This window comes from Diabrotica undecimpunctata, unplaced genomic scaffold (genome assembly GCF_040954645.1).
Source record: "Diabrotica undecimpunctata isolate CICGRU unplaced genomic scaffold, icDiaUnde3 ctg00002860.1, whole genome shotgun sequence".
NCBI classification, from domain to species: domain Eukaryota; kingdom Metazoa; phylum Arthropoda; class Insecta; order Coleoptera; family Chrysomelidae; genus Diabrotica; species Diabrotica undecimpunctata.
In genome coordinates, this window is record NW_027314062.1 from 3,673 (window position 1) to 13,646 (window position 9,974).

Below are 9,974 nucleotides of genomic sequence, written 5' to 3' on the forward strand. Positions count from 1 at the left end.
TAATCACGATTACATTGTTCTTATTATAATAGCATGTTGACGCCTATGAAAGATCGAGAAACTCCGTATTTGTATCGTATTTTTAGCTATGTTATGGAAATTTTATATACAGGTGACGTCACTTTGTATAAATCGTGACGTGAAATCATTTTAGTATGAAAAATACTAGAGATAAGTATGTAAATGTAAAAGGATTATTTAAATCCAATTGATTTAGTCGTAAAAAATGCTTATTAACCCAGTTTTTAGAGTGAAGTAATGAAAGAAAATATACCAATAAATTTTAAAATGCATTTATTTATTTAAGCTTATTACACATTACAATCAATTGTCTATCATTTTTATGCAAATTATGCTTGTCTTGGCCTGTAGGTTTTATTAGAGAACATAATATTAACTTGTTGAACTCTCATGTTAGGGGTTAGGAAGTCTGCCAAAGTATCTACATTGTCTCTTGGCTGTCTGTCAAATGGATAACCCATGGAACGTTTATCAGGATATAGCTTATCTTTCAAACCACAATAGCTGTCAGCGTCATTGCAAACACCTTGGTTATCTTGATTTATCTGTAAATTAAAATTAGTATGATTACTGTATATAAATGAAAGGACACTTGCATGTAAATAATAAACAAATATATAAAACGTGATATGGTAGCTAACATATTCGATATGAAAAATAAAATTTTAATTTTCATAAATTCTCATTTTGTACTTTGCACCATTACGTTAACATCTAACTATGAACTCAAAATTCAATATGGCGGGTATTAAACAAGCCGGAAAAGTAGTCTGCGAATATTGTAAGAAAACGGCAGTAAACGCTAAAGCTAAATGTTTAAATTATGAAAAGTTTTATCATGATGGTTGTGCAAACAAATTAGCAAAAAAGTTTTGTGATAATCAAAACCTGCAAAGTGAAAAACAAGATAACAATGAAGAAACATGTGAGTACTTAGATTCCATAAACTCCGATCCTAGTGACAATGAAATCCAATTATTGAGGATTTTGGTTGAAAAAATAAGAAACAAAATATTATTCTTGAAGAGAATTCACACCTTTTAATAGAAAAAATTAAATTAAATTTTTAGAAGAAAAATTGCTTCTTCTTCTTCTTCTTCGTGCAACTAGGATTACTCACGTTTGTCTGCCTCTTGTTCTGTTTCAGTCGTTGTTGACTGTACATTATCTTTTTACCTTTTTGGCGGCCTTCCAACGGGTCCTCTGTTATAGGGCTTGTTGTTTTTACAGATGTTCACTAATCTATCTGGTCCCATTCGGTTTTCATGTTCGTTCCAGTTTTTTTCTTGTTTTTATCCACCTGTTAATATTTTTAATTTTGCATTGTTTGCGTATACTTCTGTTCCTTTGTCTGTCTCTTCATGATATGCCCGCTATTGATCTTAATACTTTCATTTCGATATTGTTGATTTGTTGTTTCGTCTTTTTGTATCGGTCCCTGTCTTTGCTGCATATGTTAGGATTGGTCTTACTGTTGTCTTGTATACTTTCATTTTACTTTCCGTGGTCAGATATTTGTTTCTCCATATGGTTTTTCGGAGGCAACCACTTATTCTTACCGCTTTTGATGCTTGCCTTGTGGTCTCTGCTCTTATATCCCTGTCACTAGTGATCTCTACTTCTAGGTAATTGAATTTCATTACCTGTTCTACAATTTTGCCGTCTATTTCTATTTTGTATTTACGCGGCTCTTTACTGACCACTATACATTTAGTTCTTTTTACTGATATTCTCATATTAAGTTTGTTTGCTGTGATATTGAAAGTGTGGAGCTGCCTTTGTAGGTCATCTTCGTTATCAGCAATTAGTCCTGCATCATCGACATAACATAGTATCATGATTTTATGCGCTCCCATGTTGTCTCCATGTCGTTTTCTTACTTCGTGAATAATTTGATTCATCACCATATTGAATAACAATGGACTGAGCGGATTCTCCTTGGCGGATTCCTCCTTTTAGTTCTATGCATTCTGTTTCCCCTGTTGGCATTATAACTCTGGTCTTGTTGTTCTTGTTAATTTCATTAATTGTCCTTATTATCTGATGGTCTATTTGTTCAGCTTGTAATAAATTTAAGGTGTCATTTCGCTTCACCCTGTCAAAAGCACTTTTTAAATCTACAAAGCACATGTATGCTGGTTTTCCATATTCAATAGACTTCTCTATTATTTGTGTAATAATAAAAATTGCGTCTATTTTGCTGCGGTTTTTTTCTACGATTTTATCTTTTATGACTGCCGTTAACAACTTTAATGTACTATTCATCAGACTAATGCCTCTATAATTTTCAAGATTTATTGAGTTCCCTTTTTAAGTATAAGTAGCAAGAGACTTTCCTTCCATTCCGCTGGTACTACTTCGGTATTTATTATATCGACGAATAATTACGCGCTATCTCAGAGTAGTGTTGTTCCTTCATATTTTAGCAGTTCATTATTTATCTTAGCAGGACCAGGTGCTTGGTGAAAAATTGCTGTTTACCCATAAAATATAAGTTATACTATCGAGAAAACCATGTCCAAAGAAAATTTGAAAGGCAAGTCAACGAAAATTAAGTGGGCTAAACAATTTAAACTCAGATCATATCAAAATAGAGACACGGAATTGACCGGCGCCACCTTTAATAAATGTAAATGTAACCAAAAATAAAAACAACCGTACACAAAAGAATGGAAATGAAAATATTGTTAATATACAGCAAGTTAGAGCTGCAATTCATGAAATAGAAACGATTTGTTGTTGAGACAAAAAAATAACGACAATATAACAACTATTCTCAATACAGTATCCTTACATATGACAAGATTATCACCTGATCCTAAATTAGAAAATTTTTAATTAATGATAAATAACACTTTTCATAAGCATAAAAGTCATAAATCAAAGTACCCAGAGGCTTATGCATCTTTTAAGGTAACTATTAACCAGTCAAATTTTAGCAGACCTTGGCAGAGAGAAGTTTGGCCTAGTGAGTCATTAATTTCACAGTTTTTTGGCAGTAAAAGGATGCCAGTATAAATGAATCTAACAGTAGATCCTTCAAATTCAGAAATCAAAAAGATTCAAACGAAACAAATGAGGTAAATGTTATTAGCACAAATAGTCCTTGCAGTAGTAATCGACAAAGCTCTTTTAGGTCCCTAGAGTTATATTATCAGAATGTTCGTGGTTTAAGAAATAAAGTACATTATTTTTATAGCAGTATATTGTCTCGTAACAACGACTTCATTTTAATTACTGAATCGTGGTTAAATACTAGTGTCCAGGATGCTGAGCTGTTTGGCAAAAGTTTTAATCTAGCCAGAAGAGATAGAGATTATAATAAAACTCGTGGTGGTGGTTTGATCATTGCAGTTAAAAATTCATACTTTTAATTACATTTTTTTCTGTAAAATGTGTTTGGTGATAAATAAATGGTTCTTAGGACAGACTTTCAAAGGCACAGTTAAACAGAATATCAATTCAAAAATTAAATAAAGAAATATGATTACTCATCTATACGATAGCTTTATACGATAAAGCTTTTAAAAGACTGTTGGTGTTAAAAGGACTTAAATAGACTATGATGTCAACAAAGTGGTATTGGTTCTTTACCTATCTCTTTAGCTAGTTATCCATTATCCAGCATTCAACACTTACAGAGAATTGAGATGGAAGATGTACTGGCGTGCTGTAACAGTACGCTAGAGTAAATAATAAGAGATGCAGAGAACTAAGCAACATATGCAAAAACTTAAAGAAATCGATTCAAATATTGACCAACATAATATCTTGTATTGGACTTTGACTTATGTACAAAAATTCTATTCATTTTTATACAAAATTTTATTTTTACTAAGAATAAACCGTTTCTGACGTGGAGATCAAAACATCAAAATAAACAATTTTAAACTAAACTTGTGGTTTATTCATGTCATAGGAAAATAGCTTCAGAACGTACTAATTATAATTACAAAAATATATTCGCTGTTTTCTACAACACAAAAATAGCGATTTAATCATGATGAGATTTATTATTCTTGAGATAAGAGCTTCTAGATCTGCTAGACTGGGCTATCCTATTGGCAAAACCCAAAGAAACTCGACAAAGAAGTTGACCAAAGCAGAGATAAAATGATGATTTCAATAAAGATTAAGAAAAATCGGTGTAGCCAACTGGCATCAAACTACGGAGAATAACACATAATGCAGAAATAAGCTTTGCATTTTCGAGGGTAAAATAAGGCCAATAGTGAAGATAGTTAGTCAATTATTAACAAATCTTCTCTTTTTTACCGACACCAGTGTAAGTAAGTAAACTTAATTTAAAATACCTGAACAAATTTGTACTTACAGCATCATCTCTCCAGTTGGAAATCATAACAAAAAGTTCGCATTGAAATCCAGGACTGTCAGTATTACCCATAGGTATCAGCATATGTTGGGGCCAACCACATCCGCAGAAATTAAATTGAGCCAAACGTTCACCTCCTTCGGGCCTTGTGGTATCTAAGTCACGGAAGGTCCTTTCAAAGGGTATGGTTACGGAAGAATCCGTGGAATTACGGGTTATTATGTTTTTGCCTTGTTTCACTAAAAATATACAAAGTTAAGTAACTAAAATTTTACAGTAATTATAAAAGTAATTAGAAAGCAAAAAAAATTTTGGTTTACGAAGTCCTTAGGAAGTTTATTAAAGTTATTCTAGCCAAAAAATACTTCCAGTATCTTCAAACAAGGGTCATTTTAAGCAGAAATATTTACCTGCTTTAATGTAGGGCTCTCAAGGATGTACTTGCTCAAAATTTTGAGACGTTATTTTTTAAACAACAGTAAAATAGAGATATAAATTAAAAATGGTACTTACAACTAACTTTGAACTTATCAAGTTCAATAAACATGTGTTTCTGATCTCTAAATAACCATGGATTGCCCCTTTCATCGTGTTTGGGAGCCATAAATATTCTGCATGTTCCTTGTTTAGCTGATCCGTTATTTGAAACTGTAATTCGGTATTTAAATTCATGGTGGTCCAAATGAGTAAAACGAACAAACACTGCACCGCGTGGTTGGAAGTCCATTCCGCGAGATAGATCAACATCAGATTGTTTCCAGAAGGTAGTTAAAATGTTAGGCTGTCCTTGCGATGATTCTATTGTTACATTGTCGACTGTAACTCCTGGGTAATTAAGCTAAAAAATTTTAAATGTTGGTAAATACAAAGTGGAGTTTATTATTATATTTTGATTTACCTGTTGATACGTGTATCTAGGCAAGGATGATTTAAAATTTTGGAAAATGTCATCAATATATGCGTGCCATCTATAAAATATAGGATCGCGCATAGCAGTTGCGGAATCACCCATCACTCCAAAAGATTCCTAGAAAATATATATGGTTCATAGAATATAAACAAATGTGCACAATTTTCTCTAAATAAAAATGTTTTTTGCTTTTTGATTTTGGTAATTCAATTTCAAACACACCTTGTATGAAACACCCAAACAGAAACGACTGAGAATTCGCTGTGTGCGAGTACTTGGAGGATATACGAGAAACGATCGTGCGCGTGAAGCGGTGAAACCTTGCATTTAAATTAGCACACTTCATTAGTACTATCATAGAACAAAATGGGATTAAGCAAATGTAATATAAATTGTAAAAATGTTTATAAGCAAAAATGAATGCAAAGAAAAAAGTTAACTTCTGATATAAATTACAATAATTATTGTATTAAATAATTAAGTTTAAGTCATTTTATTTGTAGTTTACTAAAAACTACACTAATCTATGCCACTAGGTGTCGTTCTTTCGAAATGTTTACTTTTTAACAACATAGATTATCTTTAATATTCAAATGATGAAATCTAAACGTAAAAATATAGTTATCTATTTTTACAATTAAAAATCTATTAAACATTTTCCGTAGTTAAATATTGATATAAATTACAATAATTATTTTATTAAATAAACAAGTTAAGGTCATTTTATTTGTTGTTTACATACGAGTAATAAATTAAAAGTGCTAACAATTTCGCTGATCTACGACACTACGTGTCGCTCTTCCGAACTTGCATATAGCGAATAGCCTGAATGTGTAAGATATCTAACAGCGTTGTAAATAAATTTTAATGAAAGTATACAAATTAATAAATTCTTAAGAACTTGAAAAACAATGTATTAAAGAAGTTCATAAATGAACACATTCTGAAATAGAAAACAATCAATATAGGATTCCTAAGCGTAACAAAAATTAAAGAGAGATGAATTTTCTGCTTGGAATAAAACTGTTGACTGACTGGACATGTCACAAATATTATTATATAGAGGTGAGGAATGATTTGAAAATCAATTAGCTATTTCTGTGACGGCTTTATATTATACATCACTATTATGCAAAATAATAATTCGTTTAAAAATGCATAGATATCTAGGAGTATTAGTGATGTTATGTCTCGTCTATACTGGGTGTACTAGAAAATAGTGCATTCTTTAAAGGTTTAGGTAGAAGGCGCCATATAGAGCAAAAAAGTCCAATAACATTGTTTTCTAAATTTAATCGTTTGACCAAAAAACGAAAGTACATTTTGGTATGTTTAGTGTTTTAGCCTTTAGTGTTTTGGGTAATTCATATGGTTCGATTTAACGATTGTTAACTATTTCCGCCCATAAATTTATGCCAAAGTTTCGTTAAAAATTTGTCCTACGAATTAAATAAGGGTTTTTGTCACCCCATATGCGGCAATTATGAAATTTATACACACCGTTTCTCGTAAAATATGCTTCATCCGCAAATACCACTTCAGATGAAAATTCAGATTATCTGATGTATTTCTCTTGAAACCACCTACAAAATGTTAATCTTCGAGGAAGATCACCTTGATGTAAATCTTGTACTCTCTGATAGTGGTATGGGTATAGAAGTTGTTCTCGAAATGTTCTATGTACAACGTTTTTCGACATTCCAACTATTTTAGCTACTGTTCGAGTACTTACATTTGGACAATTCTCCACAGCATCTAAAATGTTGTCTTATATATTTATTCGACGGATACTTCTTGTTATTCCTCTTTTTTTTTGTATAACAGAACCCGTTTCTAATAATTTTTGGGAAACATTTACAAAAGTTCGAAAATTATTTCGCTTTTCGGAGTACCGATACACATACATTTGGACAACTAAATTACTATTACACTGCGCTTCTCCATAAATAATCAACATGTCATGGTACTCTTGAATCGAAAACATTTTGTGACACTAAACACGATTGTTCGAAAATATCTGTTTACTAAAGTTGTCACTGTCTACGTTTAGATTTTTATACTGCACGTAGTTGACAAATTTCTTTTTGCATGCCAAAATACTTACTAGATGTCTATGGTCTGGATCGTGTATATATGAAATAAATATGTGGCCCATGTTATGTATATCTCCATAAAAATCTCTATTGGGTGAAAGAATACTGGATTCGATCATATTGCCCAAGGTATCTATTCCTGTGGCTTCGTCTAGCAAAATGGTTCGACCATTTCTCTAAAAAATTAAAATAAAGGTAAAATAAAATTTTGATATGTAATGAGAGCACCCGTTACACCCGTATTCCAAATTTTTAAAATAAATACATACATGATAATTAGTACAAAATAAAAAAAGTAAATTATTTAGAATGCTAATATTTACACAAATCGTTCATAATAGACCATAAGGTAAAAGAAAGAAATGATGAAAAGGATCTGAAGGAAAGGTATATAAAATAGTGAAACAATAAATACTTATCGAATAATCTCGAGAAAGATGTAAGTATAAGATTTATATATTTAAAAGGTTAGCTGAAACGATATTGCACTGGTTGAAAAGTTCATCTACGTGAAATCTATGCTTCATTTATTTTAAATATATTATTTATTCTTGGTTATTTCAGTCTTTGGTTAGAATTTATTAAATATAAATAGTACTAGCGTTTTTAAAATGAACAATAGGGCGGGCATGTTTTCGACGCTGAAGTACCTGAGGGTTTTAAAAGTACCCTTGTTTTGGACGCAGCCGGAAGGATTATCGCAGGTACCAGATATTAGATATAATTAGGGTTTAATGATGGTCATTGAAATTTACTTATAATAGTTACTAGTTATTAGTTTGTCAGAGAATAGTGAGAAGTGAACATGGAAATTTCAACGTTAGTAAGTAATCGTGGTAAAATTTTGCTCAAAGTGAACAGTGTTACTTTTTCTCAAGATAAAGTACTAAAATCGGGAGAAACGTATTGGAGGTGCGTAAAACGGTCGTGTAAAGCGAAGATATTCACAAAAGGGCCAGAAAAGTTAGTGATCCGAAGTAATCTAGAACATAATCACGAGTGTGATATCAAGACGCTTAATAGACAGATTGTGCGTAGCAGTGCCAAAAGGAAGGCTAAGGATAATTTGACCGAAAGGCCGTCCAAAATCATACATAGTGCGTTGAAAGAAAATGTAGATTGCTTGAGCCACATTTCTGTTAAAGACGTTAATTTAATACGAAATCAAATATACAGTGAACGGCGAATGGCTCAACCGAAACTGCCCAAAAGTAAAGAAGAAACTATTGCTGCGGTAAATATTATGAATATCAAAACACTTAAAGACGAGAATTTTATATTTGCGGTTGAACAAAGTTCTAACATTATCATCTTCTCGTGTAACACTAACATGCGTTTTCTGTGCGGCAGTGAAACGATTTATATGGACGGTACATTTAGTTACTGTGCTCAATATTTCAAGCAATTTTTTACCATACATGTATTTATCAATGGACATTATATACCATTGTGTTATTGTTTACTTCCCGACAAATCGGAACAAACCTATATAATACTATTTAATGTTTTGAAACGCAAATGTGAAGTAATTGGTCTAAAATTCAATCCAAAAATCATTTTCTCCGATTTTGAAAATATAAATTGGCAGACAGTAAAATATCTAAATAGCTGAAATATATTTTTGGGCTGCCATTTTTACCTCCCTCAGAAGTCGAAGAATCTTTCATATATGATTTTATGACTATTCAACCAAAGGATTCAAAAATTGAAAAGTTTTCCGACTACTTATTGGACAACTACATTGGCGACCACGCAACATTTCCGTCGGAGATGTGGGCTGCGATGAGTGAGAGTTTACAATTAACAACTAATGCTTGTGAATCGTTCCACTCGCGTTTTAATGATAATTTGACCATACTCATCCAAATATTTTCCATTTTATTGATGTTTTAAAAAATTTTCAAACTGAAACTTACATTAAAATTAATAGTGTCTGTAATAGTGAAAGTAATAGACTTAAAGATCCAAAGAGTAGAAAAAAAATTATGTTCGTTAGAAATAGGATACATGAGTATCAAACTAACTGTATCGATCGATTCCATTTCGTAAAATGTATGTCGTATTTATTTCAAAGTGACAAATAAACCTTATCAAGCTTAATCTCTAGAATTTTATTACCTGACTTTCCATTTACATTTCAATTACACCCAGCGTCAAAATCATGTATGCAGAAACAGGTAATTTTATTTTTCAGTGTCGAATTTTAAATTTAGCGCCCAAATCATGCACGCCCGAACAATAATATATCAAAATATTTTAATACAATTATAAAAAAAAACGTGTGGCACTTAGGGACTGCCGACAGAAGTGAATACTTCTTATAGCGCGTTATTACTATATGTGGGCTATTGGAATTTTATATCTGCTTATTACTGAATGGTTAATATTTTTTTGTAATAACACCACACATTGAATATCTTTAAAATAAAAAAAATCTTAATTTTTTCCTTTAATTTTTTTTATTTTAGTCATTTTCAAAATTTGTTAATATAATATAAAATTTATATAATTGAATACTTAATTTTGATTATTATTATGTTTTAAACAATAGTATGCATATATTTATATTTAAATCAATGACATCTTAATCTTAACAAGCCATTTGCGTCCGAAATAA

At 31.3% G+C, this 9,974-nt stretch overlaps 1 protein-coding gene across 1 annotated transcript; it reads right to left on the reverse strand.

Annotated features, from left to right (window-relative positions):
* Positions 1-289: 289 nt before the first annotated feature.
* Positions 290-7,527, reverse strand: LOC140432112 (phenoloxidase 1-like). The gene is made up of 5 exons (XM_072519950.1): positions 7,369-7,527; positions 5,253-5,381; positions 4,868-5,192; positions 4,355-4,593; positions 290-566 (listed from the first exon to the last, which is right to left on the reverse strand). The coding sequence occupies exons 1-5, from the start codon at positions 7,474-7,476 to the stop codon at positions 351-353; spliced, it is 1,017 nt and encodes a 338-aa protein (XP_072376051.1). The 5' UTR covers positions 7,477-7,527; the 3' UTR covers positions 290-350.
* Between the last annotated feature and the right edge of the window lie 2,447 nt (positions 7,528-9,974).

What these genes read in the sequence shown, in the direction of transcription:
- LOC140432112 (XM_072519950.1), bottom strand. Translation starts at nt 7,476, where the DNA reads ATGATCGAATCCAGTATTCTTTCACCCAATAGAGATTTTTATGGAGAT. An exon ending in TGATAAGTTCAAAGTTAGTT is followed by an intron (nt 4,594 to 4,867) that starts GTAAGTACCATT and finishes GTATATTTTTAG; the next exon opens with TGAAACAAGGCAAAAACATA. An exon ending in CCAACTGGAGAGATGATGCT is followed by an intron (nt 567 to 4,354) that starts GTAAGTACAAAT and finishes TTTAATTTACAG; the next exon opens with ATAAATCAAGATAACCAAGG.